Consider the following 22762-nt stretch of genomic DNA (forward strand, 5'->3'; position numbering starts at 1 on the left):
CTTAGAAGTGATAAATATGAGTCATTAAACGGATCAAATATACACATGAAGAGACTACTTGGTTTTGAACCTTAAGTTTCTTAATTCTCTTCCCGGTATATTTCATTATACTCTTATTTTTATAAGAAAGGGGAAGGAACTAAACATCCGATTTCAAAGCGTCTTTGTTCATCCCAGACACTGAACACAGCATTGTGTAAATTACGAACGAAGTCAATCTGTATTTGCTCTCTTAGGGACTGTGTGCCGGGTTCTTTGATGGCATTGTTCTAATTTGAGAATTAGTCGACAATAACAGCCAGAGGTTAAAAAGTGAGGGATGGAAAGTGTCACATGTCTTTGTATTGTCTTAGCTGAAATGCTATGTTTTGTACAAGGTAAGGGCTGTCATTTAAAATGCACGGTGTGTGCTTTATATAATTTTCATATCTGATATCTGATTTACACCTAGTTTGTATTCTTATATCCCCGTTTTGTGAATGGAAATTTACATATCTTTATAAAAAAAAACAGCATGTCATAATATAAATATTAGATCCTGATTTTCACTTTATTGCATGAAATAATCGAAATTTCGGTATTTGAATAACTCCTTCAATTCTCCATATATTATTGAGTGGTAGATATAGCAAAGTTTCATCTCTGATGTCGAAAATCATTGACGATTTGTACTATGTTAAAATTAAAAATGAATTTAAATTACGTTGCGGTCACATATACAATAAGAAATGCACCCTTACGTAATACTTACCGCGTGGATGAATTGATCTAGAATTTTTAAAGCTAGTTCACTTAAGTTATGTCACTCCTAAGAGGACTCAATCGAGTTATATAAAGCGGATAAACAGGTGAAGATAACGAACAGTGATCAGTCTTGCAATTTCTATGAATAATACGGACTCCTACACACATCAAAGGAGAAGGAGTAGGCACAACCTGTTAATGGTGATCGAGTAAATGGAGTAATGCCTGATCCAAAATAGTATGCAAAGACTATTTAAATGATTTAAAACACATCACACACCATATGAAAAAATGACAGGTTGTATCTGTAAATAAATTGATATATCACTATGGTAACACATAAAAATCTATATACAACATACGGCGGTCCCACATTAACCCTTTCTCTATTGTACCGGTCAATTTGACCAATGACGCGTAAAATATAACTACGCAAAAGGAGCGCTTATAATATGTGATCGACCGCAAGATGCATGTTGTATATACCATATTTTTAAAACGTTTCTCGATTTTATAACTATGTAAATATGAATTAGACAAATAGAGTCATGGATTCTAAAAGAAAAAGAGTATCTAAAATGAAATATGTCTTCATCTAAAATGACGTAACGTTTTGTCATAAGGTCAATACCTCTTTAAGAGGTGAAAATAACGAGCAGTGATCAATCTTATAACCCCTTTAAGGAATACCAAATAGAGAGTTGAACAAATACGAACTCCTCGATATACCAGAGGTGGGATAATGTGCCTAGGAGGAGTAAGCAACCCCTGTCGACCGGTTTCACTCACCTTGAGCCCTATGTAAAACTTACACGGTACCAATTTTGGTGCACCAAATGAGCATATCGCCAATTAATGTCTCTTCAGTAGTGTTCAACCGAATTTTTTTCAAATCCAAAATAACAATACACTTATAAGAATGTAAAACTTATGCACCAAATGCGCATATCGCCAATTAATGTCTCTTCAGCAATGTTCAACCTTTTTTTTAAAATCCAAAATAACAATACACTTGTAAGAATGTTAAACTTAGACGGTACCAATTTTGATGCACCAGATGCACATTTCGACAAATAATGTCTCTTCAGTGATGTTCAACCGAAATGTTTGAAATCTGAAAGAACAATCACGTTTTAGAGCTATTATAGCGAAAAACAGTGTGCCAAAAAAGTGGAGTCAAATTCGTCAAAGGATAAAAGTTATGCGTGAGGGAGATAATTCTTAATTTTGAAATGAATTTCTAAATGTTATAACAACAATTAAAGATACATCCGTATTTTCAAGCTAATAACAAAGTACTTAGCTACTGGGGTGTAGAGACCCTTGGAGACTAACAGTCCACCAGCAGAGGCTTCGAACCAGGTGTCATAATGAATGACATTCAAAGAGCAAGGTACATTACGGCCCAAATTTCGCCACAAAATTAGGATAAATTTAAAATGTGGTTTCACTTGGTTTAATTATTATGATTATGCACTAGGGCATTGGCCCTGATGATACATGTGGAAATTAGTGACGTAATATGTTCTGTGACGTCATTTTCCTTATCTCCGATTGACATGATTTACCGAAGTCGCCGAAATTAGCTGTTTTTTTATGCCTTTGAAACATTTTTTAAGATAGAGCACATGCAACAACCAAAAAGATGTTTTGTGTACAAATTAATCATGTTGAAAGTCAGTAATGAGCAAAATTTCGACTTGGTTGGTAAATGAGCAGACTGTTAAATTTAACGTTTAACCATTTCCCGCGTTCATCTATAATACAAATTTCAACGTTGATGGTGTCCATATATACAAGTTTAATGAATAAATAATATGCATATGTACAGTATATTAAATTTTATAAGACTCTGCATAGTTTACATTGAAGAAGATAGTGTGTAATCAGAGAATTGGAATCTTTGACACAGATATTTCCGATTCCAATTTTACTCGTTTTATGTTTGATATAGATACGCAATGATATCAACGCAATTAATGTAACATATGGAAAAGTTCAATCACATATTCTTTTTTTATCATAGATGGTTTATGATATGAATTATCCCTCTAAATTGGTGTGCATATACTGTGGCGGCTACAATGCGTATCTAAATACATGTCTAAATATGCTTTGCCAGTCATAATATTCTAACGTACATGTAGGCTAATTATAACTTATTGGGTATGTTGCAAGTGTAATTTCAAATGCTATTCTAATATTGTATTAAGCATTATGTCAGACACATCTAGTGATTGTCCATCTGAATTAAAAACCCACTCATGATACATAATATGTATGTTATTAAGTAAGAATTTTATTATGGCTTTGGCCTGGCTTTAAAAAAAAAATGCACGTCTGCAACCGAATGCAATCTTTGTTTATAAAGTAAAAAGTTTAATAATATCGAAAATGAAAGCGCGATAGCTTAATCGGTACTTTTATACCAGAGCATAACAGTGCGAGAGTTCGAATGCAAAATCCGGTTATATTTTTCCCGTAAAAATTGAATTAGTAACAAGTCAAACATACAGGCTTTAAATATAATACACTTGAAAATCAATTCATTACAATATATTGTTCATTATTTACATGTTGCAGTACCTGTAGTTTTATGACATGCATGTTTAAACCTATCTACTCCATGATATATATAGTAATGAAATATTCTCATCTACCCTGCTATAAGAGTGAATGTTGGTAGTTGATAGATGAACGATGTAGTATCTAGATATCTAAATTATTACTCATTTGTAAGCTTGAAAAAAAAGTATACGCTTGTATTGTGTGTTACAAGAGGACAAAACCTGGTGAACCCCGATCATTACATGTAAAAAAAAAATGAATAGATAAAAAACATTTCTTAAGAAAACATTTTAGTAGAAACGAACGACTCTGACTGCATTAATGCAATCAATGTCAACAGATCTACAACTCTAATCATTCCATGCTTAGATTTTCGCAAGCATTCAGTACTACCATAAGGGGGGGGGGGGGTAAATGAAAATTCGCATGTAAAATTTATGGAAAAGCTACATTCTCAAAACAAAAGAATGTGTGGGCCAAATCCCCCTGTTCCCATGTCGCTGTAATAATTATTTGTTTATAGAATCGCCTTACATTTGTCGATAACTGACGCACGTGTTCTGTGACATAGTCTTATTTAAAAATACATGATAGCTAGCCATTGGTTACTATTTTCATCATTAAATCGTGGAACTGGTGTTGAAGTATCAGAACGCAATTTTCACACATAAGGAGAACTTTCTTTTCCTGCATTTACACTTTAACCATCCCACTCACCGTCGGTCACTTAGCATTTGGTGGCATGTGCACAAAACACCGCTTAATGACTATATCCGAATCATGCGCGGATATAGAGTGGAGGTGCGGACACCCCCTTCCCTCTGGAATTAAAGTTACATGTAATTTGTGCGCAAAGTAATGAGGACTAAACTAGAGCACAATATTATCATTTGTATAAAACTGGAACGATTGTTTGATATCCTTTTCCCAATTTACATAATTACCGGTGATTAATGTAAACATTGTAACCAAGCAGTATTCTTGGCTTTTTTCAATTTCAATTTCACTAGAAATCTTTGTGGAAATAATGTAAGTTCTCAACGAAGCACAGGAATTTGGATACAGCGCGGTAATAATATATTAATTTTAGCAAAGCATGATATTTTGTAGCATTAAAGTTTGAACACTCGATATTTTCATTGTTTACACTTCAAATAATTCAAATAGCCGACGTCATAGAAATAAAGTAAAAGTGTTCAATGTGTTGTAGTCGTACACTACCATTATTTGGAGACGGTAGTGAAATGAAGAATTCAAACATAACTCTCCGAAATTTCGCTGCATTTAGATAGATGAAGTATGTCAGTCGCGTGTCATTTACTAGAAAAGAAAATCGCATATTCCCAGATCCATGGAAATCGTGGAGCATGCAGAAAGTACCCTGAATAGGTGTCTGATAAAATCAAGTGACGAAGTCCTTGTACACAACGATGGCTTCGAAAAACATGTGCCGGTCATGGTCATGGTATGATGATATCGTGGCACTTTTGCACGATGATGAATATCTAATATGAATGCAAGATCGAATGAAACTTAATTGGCTGTTTTATAATAATTTAATTATTTACATATTGTTAAGTATAATATTTTCTACAATTTTACGTTCTGTAGTAATTTTCTTGAGATCGATTAGGTGAACAACGTGAACAAGCATACGATATGTCTCGGAGTAAAACATTACTTAACTGTCGAGTTTCACCTGAACAAAAACTATTTGGTAAACAATGCGCACCCCTTTCTCACGCCAAAAATCCTTGAAAAAAAGTGCATATCATATTCGACAAAATACGGTACTATGCTATTCATCGACGTATTCTTCATGATATTCAAGCATAAATATGATGGTTTGATGAGAGAATCAGGAAAAAGAGGCTAGATTTGGTCATAAAATTTTCATTTCTTTGTCTCAAATGAACAATTTGCATCTAGATTTTGAATTTTTTTCCCCGGACCCCCACCCTCTTTAAGAGGGGAAAAGCACCTCCCGCACTCTTCCCCTCGTCGCATCGCGACTCGGCCGTCTACTTTCAGCAGCCGGACTAGTCACAAATCAGCAGGACTAGTAAATTATAGATTCTAGTAGTCATTTCACTAGTATAGTGAAAAAACTTAGTGTCAAAAACTGATTAGATCTTACACCTTTCATTATTTTGACAATTGCTGGAAAATATAAATATCTTTGACTGACGGCATTATATATGCTGATGCACTGTCATAATGATTGATTTTCGTACTTTTAATAGACAGTCTCTGCTTCATTCATCATTAGAAACTGGCCGAAAAGGATTCGTTGAATGATTTATTAGATAGGGAAATCAAGGTTGTTTTCATATCTCCGACTAAATCGGCATGTATCAAAAGGTAGAAGGGGTGGGGGTAAAAAATATACAATCCTCTCCCATGCGGACTTCGGACGTGGTTTGAGAATATGATTTATGATTCAAATTTTTTCCTTTGCGTAAATACTAATGCATTGAAAGATTTCTTATATAAAGATAATTGTCAGGGGCCTGTATATTTGTTTTTCAAATAAAGAGTGTAATTAATAGATGCAAATGTATATGCTAAAACATTGACTATAATACCGACAAGATTATTTTTTGTTAGGTTTTTCATGATGTCAGTGTAAACTCTTGTGTAGAACTTATCACATTGTTTGTAAATCTTATCACATCCTATAAGGTTCACATTCGGCCCAATTGTCATGTGTTGGAATTTAAAATAAAACTGTTCAAGTTCGTTTTATAATATTTCTTTTCACATATATTCTGAATGAATTTCATGTTCTTTTTACTACATGTACAATCCAATGTAGCATTGGCTAGTGCGTGTTCCTTCGGTGAAAACATTTAATGCGCTCGAAAAAAAAAAGAACAAAGTGTACATATACACACAAGAATAACTTAGGTAACCACGCGCTACGTACATACATGGTATTCATTTAATTTAGATTAAAACAATGCAAATTGAATGCAAATGTAAATACAATGTTAAAATTGAATGAATATATATGGGTTGCTCTAAAATTCTTAGATACAATTACACTAATCGTCCTTCAAATCACAGCATCCGCCGCATTGAATCATCTACAACTGATTAAAACTTTCGGAAAAAATCAATTAAACTTTTCAAATAAAAATCATAGTACACATTTGTTTAATAAAACTTTGGGCATATGGCGACATAAATTGGATTATTTTCATATTGAGTTCATGACATAGCTTTCTTGTTCATGACGTCTCATAACGTAACGTCAAAATGGCACACCGTTATCGTAAACTATACTGTATTTACATATGTATTATACATAAAGCATTTTACGAAGACATCATAACCACTTGATGGAAGTATACACCATATGAAAGAATTTTGAGGAATATCATTTAATTTGGACGCGGGGCCAAATTTGGACCCAAACGTACCTTGTCCTTTTTGCTGATCTTTATAACTTTAGTTAAAGATTACAAACATTCAAAATGGACTAAATATAAGTTGTAACTTTTCAGATTAAATTATAGCCATGTCCCTTTAAAATAGTGCGGCCAGTCGAAATGTTATAAGATTGATCAGTGTTCGTTATCTTGACCTTTCATCTTACTTGTAACTCAACAAATAACATTCACATTTTTGCTGACCACTAGAACATGGAAGCGAAATATGAAAGTTTTCAGTTCAAATCGTTGTGATGCCTTTTGACTGCTTGAAATATCGGGCAGAAAGGTCAAAATAAGAAATAAACTTCATATTCAAAATCCACGAGGGCATGAACAGTAACTACATATTAAATACGCAGGCGTGAAGCGTCGCAGTTTATACCCTCATGCATGTTCAAAAACTAAATTTATTATTTTGTTTACAACTAGTGCTTTGTTGATAGTTTTATCCGCCGTGAAACGCTTTGTGTGAGATGTATTAGACTGGTGTAATGTTTTGTAAATAGTTATCGCGCAACGGTAACTTGTGAACTGTTTATACAAAATGTTGGCAGTCCATAAGTTTTTTTCCTTACCGTTATTTGAATGTACTTCAGTTCATAAAAGTGTTATGTGAATATGCAACATTGTGTTGTGTAAATTTGCATCAGCGAGATGACATTCTGTTGTTATTCAAAGTACTAATAGTATTGATGGGCGGACTCATGATTGTTCCCACAAAATTATGCCTGACCTTTGATCTTTTGACCTGAAATAGATCATCAACGGTCTGTCACTCTTTAAGAGCTTAATTCTACATACATCGATTACACATTATTATTCGATATCGTAGTAGTTTGACCTTCATCTTTGACCCAATAATTAAAATGTGTCATCTTTCTAGGAAAACAAAACATTGCACCATATCTATGTAGCAATGTTTCATTATTACCTGCATATATAGTGTTTATATTGCTCAACTGCTTCGATATACAAGAGGTTGTTCTTCTTATGGTCAGTTTCTAAATCGTAGCAGGCTAGTGACAAACAAGTTGATGGTGGAGGGGTTCCAACAGTTTCGTTTAAAGTCAGCATTTTGCAAATACTATAGTGGTCGTTTCGATTACTTACAATTAAAACATCCCTGAAAGAAGTCAAGATAGGTGCATTAAACAAATAACATGGTCAGACCACAACGGGTGTTATATGTACCTCGTGTTGATACATGAACGCTTCTAGACAGTATAAAAGGTTCATTCCCACGTACAATTTATTTTATTGCAACTACTTGTACAGCTTATCTACCTGAGGAAATAATCCTAGAATTAATGTATGTACAAAATGAGTAGTGTGACCATGGATTCACATTTAGACGATGCAATAGCTGTATGCTTTTGTTTATGTTAGTCATATTGATATTGAAAAATTCTCATGTTAAGTGAATTTAAGCTCAGTTTCGTTGTGACCCTTTGGGACTAAGTTTCTGCCACAATGTGGGATAATTTTGTCATGGGAATAAAGAGTGAAAAAAGAAATATTCGAAGAGTCAGTACAGCTGAACAGCATTACAGAGATAGACCAAGTGAAAGATGTGGTTCATGCGCCTTTTGTTTTCATGAAATATGTTGCCATGAAGAGTTGTAGCACATATATTAATTTATTTTCAGAAATGGAATTTGTTTCTTAATAGATCACAGTTAACGTGGCGTTTTGATTTGTTGGTTTGATTTCGCTGTGTATTTTGTTCCTCTCTGTTAATTTGGATACATGTATGTATGACTCCTTTAGCAGCCCATGTCTTATTTGCATTGCAGCCCAAACCTTTGAAATTAAGAAAGAGTTTATTGACGGCAATCTGACTTTTACTTGGACGAATGTTTCCACTCGTCGTAATGATATAGTGATCACAAAGGATGGAAGTGAGAGTGGCTGGATACTAATCACTGATGACAAGTACACAGTGGAGGATGTATGGAAGTACAAATCTGTAACGATCAATGTACGGGAATACACATCAGCAGACCACCGATCATTTAAAGATTACTATTCAACATACACTGGTAAGTTTTACACATGAAGATGTATAAAGTATAAATCTGTACATATCAAAATGCGGGAATACACATCGCCTGCTGATTCCAATTCAACATACAAGGTTAAACTCTACACAGACATCGTGATACGTTAAATGAATGACAGGATCAAGGGAGCAGACTATGACCATGTTTGCAATTAATTAAACATCTTAGGTGACATCCCGGTACGCAGTAGATGATGTATTGAAGTATAAATCTGTAGATATCAGGGTAGGGGAATACAGGTTAAATTTAATTATTACGAGTCAACATACAAAGATAAGCTCCAAACAGTTGGAATTATTAATTGTAAAATAAATAACAACACCGGGTTATGAACACAACCATTTTAAGTGATATGATTATGCAGTTTATTTGGTTGTTGTTTTCATAGATCTTAAAATAGTGTAAATATTGTTACTAACTTTAGACGTACAATGATAACTTAATAAACACAATGTCCAACAAGTTACTGAGTCTTCAGACTTTTGAATATCTTTTGAATATCTTATACAATCATATCGCAACCAGCTTCCCTTCCATACTATATATATTCCATACTATAAATATATATATATATATATATATATATATATATATATATATATATATATATATACAAAATACGAAAGCCGTATCGTAGATAATTCAGGATATATTAAGTAGGTCAGATTTATTTTAAAAATAGGTTAAACTCCAAGGTCAAAAGATCAAACAACATTGTGCCACAAAGTATTGTCAAAGAATCTATACACAAAGTATGAAAGTCATACCTAAATAGTTCCGGGTATACTTAATATGTTATGTTTTCTAAAAAGTAGGTCAAACTAAGAGTTCATTGTCACAAGATCAAAGGACATGATATGAAATGAAAAGTCTTGCCATAAAAAAGTATATAAGATATGAAAGATCAATCTTAAATAGTTCAGGAGATATTGTATCGGTCAGAATTTCATTAAAAGTAACTCAAACTTCCAGGTCAATACCATAAGATCATACACTATGGAATCACATGGAAGGTCTTTCAGTAAAGAATGCATATAAAAAATATCAAAGCCCTAGCTTAAACACATGTAGTTCAAGAGAGTAATGAATTTTCCGAAATATATCAGCATATAAAACTTTGATCCCCATCGATTGTTCAAAGTTGTTCCTATACATTGAAATGTAAACTTTGATCTCCTATTGTGGCCCCACCGTAACCCGGGGGTACATGAATAGAACAATGCAAAATGTAATCTATATCAGGGAACTTTCAAGTTTTCAACTTTTCTGACGCAGTGATTCTTGAAAAGAATATTTCTAAAGAGTATCCCTATATATTGGCATGGAAAACTTTGATTCCGAATTGTGACCCTACGCTACCTCTAGGGGTCAGAATGTTTAGAAAACTTGAATCTGCACTTTGTCAGAAAGCTTTCATTTAGATTAAAATTTTCTTGCCAATTGGTTCTTGAGAGATTTTAAAATTCATTCAATTTAGTATTATCGTGATTACTCCCCGTCTAAGGGGCATGTCATATGTACCCATAATGATACTCACCACCCTCGTTAAAGGCCTCCACGGGGTGTGTGGTTGATTCCGCCATTGTTTTTTTAAAAATATTTTTAACGGATCATTTCCGGTCCGGGAGAGGAAATTTCCGAAAACCACGTCCATGGTCCCGTAGCCTACCTCTAAGTTACCCCATATACCAAATAGGGTTGAAAAATAATAATAGCTAGTATGTTTTTCAGGGGGCTGGAAATGGCTATATTTTAACTAAAAAGCCCTACCCCCGGGGTAGGGGTGGGGGGAGAAAATCGAAAAACCCCTCTCTGAGGTCGGACGAAGGTCCCCTTATGATATATACCCATGATAATACCGTACCCCATACATGAAGGCCTCCAGGGGGCGAGTGGCGGATTCAGCCATGCCAGCGTGGCGGAATCTACCACCAAAATCCTCCAGTCGGCCTCGTGCGGCTTTAATCGGAAAGTTGGATGCTTACACCTCCTAGATACCTTATCTCATCTCTGGTGGTTTTAGGGGTAGTGTTTGGCCTATTCTTAGTTTTGTATTCTTTATAGGATTTAAGGGATTATTTCATGTATGTTAACAGTATGAATTGATGGAGACAAAGAACACAAGCTGAACGTTGCAGTGCTAGTTTTGGTACCATGGGATAAGCCATTTTCCAATCAATTTGATCATGCACTTGAACGATTATATTTATTTACTTCTGTGTTTTTGTCAATTATCTTAAAAAATACATGTATAAAGTTACTGAAAACAAATGATAACTGATCTAGACGTCATTGTATTAATACAACGGGTGTGTACTGACGTCAAGGCGAATCATACTAGAGGTTGACAGGCAGTTGTCTTAACATCCCTGCAAAGAATCAATGATGAATCAACATTTAGCATAAAACTTGTATTATTGTAGACTGTGAGAAAGGATCATACGGACCTATCTGTAGGCATGTCTGTGGACATTGTAAAGGAGGGGTTACATGTGATCACGTGAACGGTTCTTGTCCTTCACAAGCGTGTGAACCAGGATGGAAGCAGACAGCAGATAGGAAATGTGACCGGGGTATATTTTTTAAAATTTTATCATCTGATGTGAAGGCAAAGATGCTGAATTACTGTTGATATTTTACAAAAAAGGTAGGCGACAGAGTTCTGTTGGTCCCAACTTACCACCTTGTCTTGAAAGACCTAAACAATATTCTGAAGAAGCATAGTCCCATTCTTCATACTAATTCAAGAATGGCTGAGGTATTCAAATGCCCCATGGCAACCTTCAGACGTCCCATAAATTTGAAAGACATGGTGGTGCGAAACAAATTGGGGAATTGTTTGCCCAATGGGATCTTTAAAACATGTTCTCATGCGCAATGGGGTTAAGGTTTCCCGAGTAAAAATCACAAAAGTTTATCAGTGCACTTAACACTATATGACGTCACAGTTTAAAGGTACGGCACGACGTACAGGCCTACAGTTTTATCGCGGGGAAAATGTCATAATAATTTCTTACTATTTACTACCGTTATCGAGTGTCCATACTAGATATGTTTAAATCTGTTTGTCAGATGATTTTTTGTAGTTGTCTTTAATAATAATTTTTTTTCATGTTTTTATATAAAATGGGCACTTAAGTAATCTTTGCATTAGATTGTGACATTGAAATCACCTCGATGTGCATAGTCATTCAGAGTAAAGGAAACCACCGAGTGTGCATATCGACTTGGAGCAGGTGAAAGATGACGATACTTAATTTCGATCAAGGGATATTCCTAAAGGGGACTAGTTGCAGATTTAGAATATTGATACAGAAGGTAGCTATTTCTGCCTCGTTTAGATAAGATTTTGCAGTGAATATGGGAAATGCCAAACATATGAATGGAAGTTATAGAATTTGCTATAAATGAGTGGGTATTGTACCAGTCCGGATCACTTTTTTAATTTATTATATCAATGCCGACATATCTAGACCAAACTGAAAATTATTTCAGTGCATCTTTCACCTGCACCGAGGTGATATACCACTGAAAGTCTAGCAGATAAAAATAGTTCTATGTCACGTAATATTTAAGCGAAGAATTTCCCCATGTGATATGATGTTCTTCACGGCAAGTGTGGCACGATAAATGTAACACTCTGCTCAAAGGCCGTAAGCGCAAGGCATAGGCCTAAATTTTGCATATTAATTTAAAAATCAATAATACAATGGTGACTTCTCCATATAAGTACTATATACATAAACTCCAAACAACCAATGCACCACAGATATTAATGTTGTAGATTACTTATGCTAAGGCTGTTAATTACGTACATGCCGTCAGATCCTTAAGCTCAAATTTACAAACAAAGGAATAGATGCCGTCAACATAAGCAACATTCTTCGTCATAAAAGGGTTCAGTCGTGTATTCCAGCTTATTTCAAGTTCAAGTCTACACCCTGTATTTCCCACAGCTATACTTCTACTATTGCATCCAAACTTTTTAATTATAAACAAACTTTCCAATGCTTAGATATAGACCATCTTATACGTAATCCACCAACATGTTCTTGTTCTTCATCTTCGTTCAACTACAGTCCAGCTGGACATGTCATTACTGGTGATGTTGATATAGTTGAAAATGAGGACCTCAAATCACTTATTCTTAAAGGTCCTAAATTCAGAGAGCCTCGGTCTTTTAATTGGCGACAGAACTTCATCTATATTATGAGTTCTGTTGAAGATTATGCCAGACGATGGGCTAAATATGAAAAAGAAGAACTTGATATATTGTCAGAATGGGTTAAAAGCATAAGAGGGATATTAAAATCCCGCATTAGACACATGAAAACAAAAGTACGTATCATCTATCCTTCTGTGTTTAGTAAACCAGAAGTGATAAAAGAATTAGATAGGTTACAGGAGAAATATGTTTTGGTTCCAGTTGACAAAGCTAGTAACAACATTGTCTTTGTTTGTAAGGATCATTATTACAACTGTATTTTAAACGAACTTGGCATTAATTCCACTTTTGGTAATCATACTTATACTCCAACTGCCCTTTCGAAAGACGAAATTCTTCAAAACCATGCTTCAGTTTTAGACACATTTAATATTCCAGTCAATGGGTCGAATGAATATGAGTTACCGTACCTATACTGGATTCCTAAGCTACATAAAAACTCTTACAAACAAAGATACATTGCTGGATCCAGTAAGTGCTCTACCAAGCCCCTATCTTTGCTCCTCACGAAAATGTTAACAGCTGTGAAGGAGAAACTTCAAACTTACTGTGCGACTACATATGCCAGAAGTGGTGTTAATCAAATGTGGATTCTAAAAAAATTCTAAAGAACTTTTAGTAGACTTGAAATCACAGAATTTTTTCCAAACAAATAGCATTAAAACCTACGACTTTTCAACAGTATACACGACCATTCCTGACGATAAATTAAAGGCTATACTTTTTGACAGCATAGACAGTTGCTTCTTCAACAAAAACGGAAAACGGAAATATTCATATCTAGTGATCAGTCATTCAAAAAGTTACTTTGTTAAACACCACTCTGATTCCACGCACAAGTACTCTGAAGTTGAAATAAAAAATATGCTAGAGTTCCTCATTGACAATATCTTCGTGGTCATTGGTGATCATGTCTTCCAACAGTCTGTTGGAATTCCTATGGGCACGAATTGTGTTCCTTTGTTATCTGACCTGTTTTTATATTCATATGAAGCAGAATTTATTCAAAAACTTCTACGTGAGAAGAAGAAATTTCTCGCTATGACCTTCAATTCGACTTTTAGATATATTGATTACGTTTTGTCTATTAACAATGATAGCTTTCATTCATATGTCGATTTGATATATTCCTGTGAGCTCGAAATAAAGGACACCACAGAGTCGTCCACTTCTGCTTCATACTTAGATATTCTATTGAAAGTAGACATTAACGGCAAACTGGAAACTCAACTGTATGACAAACGGGTTGATTTCAGCTTCTCCATCGTGAACTTCCCACATTTATGTAGCAATATTCCATTATCACCTGAATATGGAACACGTGTATATTGAAAATTATACCGTAGAAAAAACTTTGGTTCTGGACCAAAACTGAAACTCAGGACTCATGTACTCAAACCTAGGTCCAGAGTAGGGTAGGGTAGATTTGGTTATAGAATCAAAATGCGTTATTTCTTAGAAAATCTTCATTACTTCTGACATCAAGGAGACAAAATATTTTTCATGATTATAATTATGGACATTGATACTTCTACCAACATTGTGAAATACATAACTCCATAGTTGGGGTATGAAGATGGGAGATACATTGACCATTTGGGAGGGAGTATATATCATCACTAAAGAGTGAGACTACACCACTGAATGATACATTGGTGTTAGCGGTTGGCCATGCGTATATTTATGTCAACAATTTACGCAAAGAATGCAAGAAAACAATTCTGGTAATCCACGACTTGTTTTTAATCCATATTATCTATGACAGAAATAAGAAAGAATACTATTGTATGAATTTGTCATTTAATAAAAGTAAAAGTAAAAGATGACTTGAAACAAATATTGCATATTACATTATCTTTCATAACAATAGACTGGCTGGGATTAAATCAGACACTTCAAAATGACTTGTTAGGGCTTACACTGCATAGTCACATGGCACAAAGTAACCCAGCAAATAAACATCTAAAATTGCTAAGAATACTAAATATAAGGGAAAGGTTGTGCAATAAAAAGTGCCACGAGTAAGGAAACATGGTGTATTCAGCATGTGAGTAGCTGGAATTATAGATATGTGCTTGTTTCATTACACGTTCGAGCTTATGTAAATTACTGACGATTGCTATACTGGTATCATGAAATATCGAGGTACAAGGACTTTTCGTAAAATGTTACTGATCATGAAAATCTGGTTTTGTTATCATATCTCCATGGGGAAAACAATTTTTTTTAAATAGTGCCCGTTTTAGCATATTTTTAAAATACAAAATCATATTGAGAAGAAAAAACCCTCGCTCCGACCTTCAATTCGACTTTTAGATATATCGATGACGTTTTGTCTATTAACAATGATAGCTTTCATTCATATGTCGATTTGATATATTCCTGTGAGCTCGAAATAAAGGACACCACAGAGTCGTCCACTTCTGCTTCATACTTAGATATTTTATTGAAAGTAGACATTAACGGCAAACTGACAACTCAACTGTATGACAAACGGGATGATTTCAGCTTCTCCATCGTGAACTTCCCACATTTATGTAGCAATATTCCATTATCACCTGCATATGGTGTTTATATATCTCAACTGATTCGATATGCAAGAGCTTGTTCTGGGTATAGTCAGTTTTTAAATCGAGGTAAGCTACTGACAAACAAGTTCATGGTACAGGGATTTCAACAGTCTCGATTGAAGTCAGCATTTCGCAAATTCTATGGTCGTTATAACGATCTAGTTCGTCAATACAACCTCGCATTGGGTCAAATGCTGTCTGACGTGTTTCATACCGATTGTTAAGCCGTTCTTGGCACACTGATTTTGACTGCGGATAACTCCGTTTACCTGATCAGGATATGGGGCTCACGGCGGGTGTGACCGGTCAACAGGGGATGCTTACTCCTCCTAGGCACCTGATCCCAACTCTGGTGTGTCCAGGGGTCCGTGTTTGCCCAACTATCTATTTCGTATTGCTTGTAGGAGTTATGAGATTGATCACTGTTCGTTATCTTCACCTTGCATTGAAAGTGCTTCAAAACACCTCAATATACTGGATAGAGAGAGAAAGAGAGAGAGAGTAATAATTGATGATAGAATATTTATTTCTGCACGTTCCATTTCCTAAACATTGATTTTAATGATCAAAATTATCTAATTTGTGTGGGTTTTTTTTTTTTTAAATCCCAACAATTAATATTTTTTTCTTGGTGTGAATTCCAAGCTTAATCAAGTGAAGGGGCACAAAATCACTGCTATCTCTTCAATATGAAATATCAAAATACACGTACAGTTCTTCCAATATCACATTTCTTTGCGTTTTGTTTAAAATTGTACGTGAAATAAAATAGTCGTTTACATTCTTTTCACACTACCATTTACATGTATATCTATGGTTTGTATTGATGTTGACGTCATGCAGCATAAAATATCATGGGATAGGTCATTCATTTTCTAAAATACTTTAGATATAAAAATAGAATATTCTGTTGTTCATGAGTTAATAGTGAAAATAGTATAATGCAAAGCGTCATTGATAAATTAACATTTGAGATAAAACTCTTATCATTGTAGCCTGCGAGAAAGGATTGTATGGCACCAATTGTCTTTATGTCTGCGGACATTGTGCAGGGAATGTAACATGTGATCACGTGGATGGATCTTGTCCTTCTGGGTATTGTGCACCAGGATGGAAGCACACATCTGATCGGAAATGCGACCAAGGTATCATTGTATGATTTAAATGCAGAATATCTGGAAATGAGAGCATTCTGCGTATGGTCAGTTTCTAAACAGAGGCAGGCTACTGACAAATAAAGTGATATTACAGGAGTTTCAACAGCTTTCTTTGAAATCACCATTTCACAAATTTCATGGTCCTGATAACTAATTTACGAATACAACCTGTCATTGGGTTGAATGCTGTCTGATGTATTTCACCGATTGAGATCGTTATTTGCACACTGTTTTTAACCACGGATCACTCAGTTTACTCGATCAAGATATTTATTCTATACGTAAGAACTTATTTTACGTATAATCATTTTAAAGCGAGGCAGACTACTGATACACAAGTTGGTGCTGCAGGGATTTCAACAGTCTTTTTTAAAGTCAGCATTTCGCAAATTCTATGATCGTAATAACAATCTAGTTTACCAATACAACTTATCATCGGATCAAATGCTGTTTGAATTGTTTCATACTGATTGTTAGGCCGTTTTGACACACTAATTTTGAGTACAAATAACTCCACTTACCTGATCACGGTGGCCATGACCGGTCGACAGGGAATGCTTACTTCCCCATGGCACCTGATCCCACCTCTGGTATATCCAGGGGTCCGTGTTTGCCCAACTCTCTATTCTGTATTGCTTATATGAGTTATGAGATTGATCATTGTTCGTTATCATCTTCACCTTTTATATAGGGCTCTCAGCGAGTGTGACAGATCAACAGGGATGCTTACTACTGATGATGACGTTTTATATAGAAAATATACCTTAACCTTGTCTGATTATCCGCATTTCCCTAATCTTAATTTTGTATTCTGCAAAAAAAAGCTATCAGATTGACCACTGTTTGTTATCTTCACCTTTTCACAAAATAATTATACATTTTTATTGTAGCAAAATAACTTTGTCTTCGTCCAGAATACTATTTTCAAAAGGTCGTAAATTGAGTGCGCATTTCAGTTGGTTAGTGGGTTGTATATTGCTTAACGTCGCGCTCGAGAGATTTTCTCTGATATGGAAAAGTCACCCCTGCCGGCGATGAGCTGCAAAATTATGCTCGGCGATTTGAGCAGGGAGGAATCTATCGTGTCACACCTGCTGTGACACGGAACCTAGGTTTTTGCAGTATCATCCGAAGGACCGCCGCATTAAGTTAAGGGGTACTTACATGTAGGACATATTCTATAGTCCCGCGGGATCTCGCATTTCAGCCATTAATCATCAATGATTTTAATTTCAAAATTGCTGAAGGTCTGGACGATTTTATCGCCTTGTAATTTCGAAACTGTAGAATGCCTGCATGATTTTATTGTATCAATTGTACAAGACTGCAGAATACTGGTAAGGTTCTATTGTATTTTTCTTATAACTGCCTGTCACGGGGGTGTTCATATAATGTACATTCATGACATCAATTGCGGTCCTAGCTGCGGAGATTACACTGTGAACTGACCATACTATCGCGTGAATGATTCTTTTCTTTCCCAATAATGTGAGTCTGGATGGAAACATGCAGATGATAGGAACTTTGAAAGATACTCTTTTAAAGATTAAATTCTCTTAATTCAGATGAAGCTTGTACGGATGTTAATGATGCTACCGATATACCAATGTCACATATATGCAAACCACTAGTTGGGAAAACGTTCCTTTTTACCAAAGACAAAATTGTGTTAATTTATGATATTTAATATAAACTATAAAACAAATCAGTGTATTGAGTGAACATTCTTCAGACTTGTGCTTTTAAGCGTCCTATTTTATGTTTTTACTCATTTAGAGACATTAACAACTGTTCGTGATGTAACACACATTTTGAGTTATAAAGGTCTCAAAACATATTCATGTCATTAGAGCCAAGTTTCAGCTTCTCCACAACAAAATATATAACATACATGATTTGGTGATCAACGTCTTTACATCTAGAGTATTATGAATCTCAGTCAGTTTATATGTAAATGCGACTTTGCTTTCAGAGTGCGATGACGGAACTTTTGGACACAATTGTATGCTGACTTGCAGTGGTCACTGTGCTGATGGATTACCGTGTAGTAAAACAGACGGTCTGTGTCCTGGAGGCTGTATGAATGGATGGACAAATCCGTATTGCAACGAAAGTATGTCATTCTGAAGTAGCATCTCAAGTAGATTTAATACGCTTTTCCTGTAACTTCTTTTCTCAATTGAAATGCTCCTTTTAACGAGGCTTTTTTGTAACAATTAAACCCGAAGTACTTCACAGTTTTGCATTGTCGATATTAGCACTGTAAAACAATACTGACTTTCATCTTTGCATAAAAACAGAACAGTGTTGTCCCAAATAATGTTCACGGTAATACCGTTTTGATAAACGCATCCACATTTAAATGCGCGGATCCAGGTTTATTTTTCAATAATGTTAAACTAAATGTAAGAACCACCACCCCTCTAATCATTCAAAAGTCAAGATAATGATGATACTTTGATACCAGTCTGGTAGTGTCCATAGACACGAGTACAATTTCTGTGACATGGTGAGTATATTTTATCATTTTTGTCCTTACCGGATATCTCAAGATATATGGCTTTCGGCGGGTTTGACCAGTCGACAGAGGATGCTTACTCTTCCAAGGCATCTGATCCCAGATCTGGTATATCCAGGGATCCGTGTTTGCCTAACTATCTATTTTGTATTGACTTTAGGAGTTATGAGATTGATCACTCTTTGATATCTTGCCTATCATGTGAGCGGTTGCTCTGACGCTGCTTTTCTGTTGTACATTGCAGTCTTCACGAAAACATTTAAAACTTGCTGGCCAGTCGGACCAGTGAACTGTCTGAATTTACTGGCCCACAGTGAAATTTACTGCTCCCCTCTAAATGTTCATATGTTTATCACATACATAATGCATTGTAAAATTGTACAATTAATTTACTGAAACTATGGTTATTACTTGTATCCATATCCACCCTTAGCCATCCTTTCTGCCGATACCAGAAAAACAACACTGTACACGGTATTTTCTCTCTCTTCGCCCGTAAACAAGACTACAAATTCAAGTATTTTTTCACAAAAATTAAAAAACAGCCCGAGTGCACCTCAGGAAGTAGCTTTCTCTACTAACATCAAATGTAAACGATTCATTATTTCTATAAACTATAGAAATTGCATAAAAGCAGAGATAACTGCAATTGTTGAAGTTCATCTTAATTGGACAATGCAATAAAGCAACAATTACCGGTGTGCGGCGCGATACAGAACGCGGCCATTCTTGTTGTTTCTACAAGTTGTTCGTTTAATATTCACGTGATCAACGTACAAGTTATATTGACAATTACAAGTATAGTTATCGTTCTTTACGAAATAAACAAACCACAATGTCCAAAAACTTACTTTATGTACTATTTTGTTTTTATTATTTTGATGGTAAATTGAAGCAAATACGACGTTTAGAATATCTAAATCCAACATCCTGTTTAATGTGACTTATAAAAAGTCTACAAGCCCATCATACTTCCTGATTTTTAGTTTTCACTGACCCGACCGTAAAATTCACTGGCCTCGATCTTCGGATCACTGAGTTTTCGTGAAGACTGGTCCAAACAACATATGCCAAAAGATTAGGCAAATCACCATCAAATAAGGGAAAGTGAGATTAAGTAGATCGCCTTACCCAGACATTGTTCGATATTACTTTTCATTATACATTCAAAATAATTTCCAATCGATATGATAGGGAACCATTCAGTGTAAAAATAGGGTAAATTAATCAACGTAAGTTTATAATATCAGAGTTAATCAACGTAAGTGTATAATCTCAGAGTTAATCCATGTAAGTTTATAATATCAAGTTGTGAAATAAGAAATATATTGCCTTTGGGATTATGGGAGTTTCTTTCCACGTGTATGTAGGTATAAGTTTCTCTGTTCTATCTTTAGAGCTCAATCAAAGGCATAAACTATCTGATTATTTTGATGTTTCTGTGATTCAATTTGTATATAAACAATGGAAGCGTATCAATCTGATTAGCTGTGTCCTATTTCAGAGATCTGTATTCTAATCAGATTGTTTTCGTATACAATCATTCTAGTTGCTTAAATAATAATGATTCGTATTCATAAAATAAACCAATATCTTCAACATTCGATAAATATAAATTTTAGAATGCAGTCATGGATCTTACGGGAAAGCTTGCATGGGAAGGTGTGGTTTTTGTGCAGACAACGAACCGTGTAATCACATAAACGGAACCTGTCCTGCCTCGTGTGAACCCGGTTATCAAGGGGAGAAGTGTGACACAGGTTGGTGCCATTTTTCAAAGAAATAATGATACAATAATGACAGAAATAGTTGGCATTTACCTGTTTAAAGAATTATTACATCTGATTTTCGTTTCAGTAAAATTGACACAATGACATAGTATAAGCCCTCTGTAAATAAAACATGCTTCACCTTTCACTGTAATGCTGATTTCATGCATGAAGTATAAAATGAATCTTGATTATGTGAAAAATGTAAGATGCGTAAAATATATAAGATATGTAACATGTAAAATATATAAATTGAGTTTTAAAAATACACATAGTGAGTTCACATGGTAGAAATAAAGAACACATTGTCGTAAGGAAATGGCTATTTCTACACGTGTAAAAGACAGAAAAATAGACTATGGTTTTGTTTATTTCTTTGTTTTACGCCCCCTCGAGAATTGTTCACTCATATTGAGACCTCACCAACAGTAGGTGAAATACCACAAATTTAAACCTATGCTTACCGCTTATGTCCATAACAGGTTCTCTAATATAACAATGGCTGCCACAACACGAAACCTTCGTTTCAAGGTCACATCCGAAAGACCACTGACTCTCTCTTCTAAATGCCGAGGGTTTGGCCAAGGAACAATCACTACCTTCGTCATAGTGTCAGTGCGACCATTACGCGAGCGGTGATCGAACTCATGATCCACAGTCCACGAAACAAACTCTAGGTCATAGATATAAGTGGAATAGACATATTGACGGACCAGTCAATATCTAGTAATTTATACTGATATGTAAAGCCAACATGCAGTTTAACGGACATTTCTTGTAACATAATGTTCTAGAATGGAAAGGTCGTAAAATGTATCATTTAATCAAAACTACCAACTATGATGTTTTCAAACTGATGCAATATTTTTTCTTTCAGAGGGGGCCCCCAGGACCTCTGGATTCATGTGTAAATCGCTCTGTGCTAATGTGTGTAACGCGGTGTGCAAGAAGCAAATCGTGAACTAAGAGAAGATACATCGATACATCTATAGTATATGTCGTTTTGTAACTATATTTCTAGTATATTGATATATTTAGATTATTACATTGCATGGAATATGTGGATACTTTTATATTATGTTATATACGTGTTTATATTCGTTATATCAGTGTTATTCAAAGTTTCGCTATCAAATGTATATCCTATTGGAATTATTTCATACACATAAAATAAATATTGATGAGATTTATTGTTTCGTCGCAATACATCATTAATCACATGAATGTTTCCCAAATGATATATACTGTTTGAGTAATGGTATCCCTCTTTTAATTGACATGTAATTACTTTCCTTACCAATACATAGTATGTCAGCAGTAATGATATCAACATTACATATATTCCACATTATCATTCCAGAAATCAGTACCTCTTCACGCCGAAAACTGTGAAAATAACACTCTTGAACTCGTCATATCACTAACTACTTGGTCTATGGTTTCAATAAAAGTGAGTTTGGGTTGCGATACTATGATGTCAATCTTTCATTGCGATTGCTGACTGAAAACAGAAGTAAAAGCTGTTTCAGTGAAATCTATGAAAAGTATGTACGCTTGATCAAGCTAATTGACATGCTGCAATCGGAATATTTCAACAGCGTTTGTTTCTACACACAGTAAATAGCTGTAAAATCCGAAGTCTCCATAGCTCATTGATAGTAATGGTAGGGTGCTTACTGCTATAAAATGTTTTCAGGTCAGCGTTCGAAATGAACAG

At 34.9% G+C, this 22762-nt stretch overlaps 1 protein-coding gene across 1 annotated transcript in view; it reads left to right on the forward strand.

Annotated features, from left to right (window-relative positions):
• The window catches only part of LOC125661711 (multiple epidermal growth factor-like domains protein 10), a 132953-nt gene extending 110718 nt beyond the window's left edge, over nt 1–22235 (forward strand). Inside the window, exons 5-10 of the mRNA XM_056147612.1 lie at nt 8540–8785; nt 11230–11379; nt 16597–16746; nt 18731–18871; nt 20899–21036; nt 21923–22235. Of these exons, the coding sequence (XP_056003587.1) occupies nt 8540–8785; nt 11230–11379; nt 16597–16746; nt 18731–18871; nt 20899–21036; nt 21923–22011 (914 nt within the window). The 3' untranslated portion in view covers nt 22012–22235. The remainder of the gene's footprint in view (nt 1–8539; nt 8786–11229; nt 11380–16596; nt 16747–18730; nt 18872–20898; nt 21037–21922) is intronic.
• Nucleotides 22236–22762: the final 527 nt, after the last annotated feature.

This window comes from Ostrea edulis, chromosome 8 (genome assembly GCF_947568905.1).
Source record: "Ostrea edulis chromosome 8, xbOstEdul1.1, whole genome shotgun sequence".
NCBI classification, from domain to species: domain Eukaryota; kingdom Metazoa; phylum Mollusca; class Bivalvia; order Ostreida; family Ostreidae; genus Ostrea; species Ostrea edulis.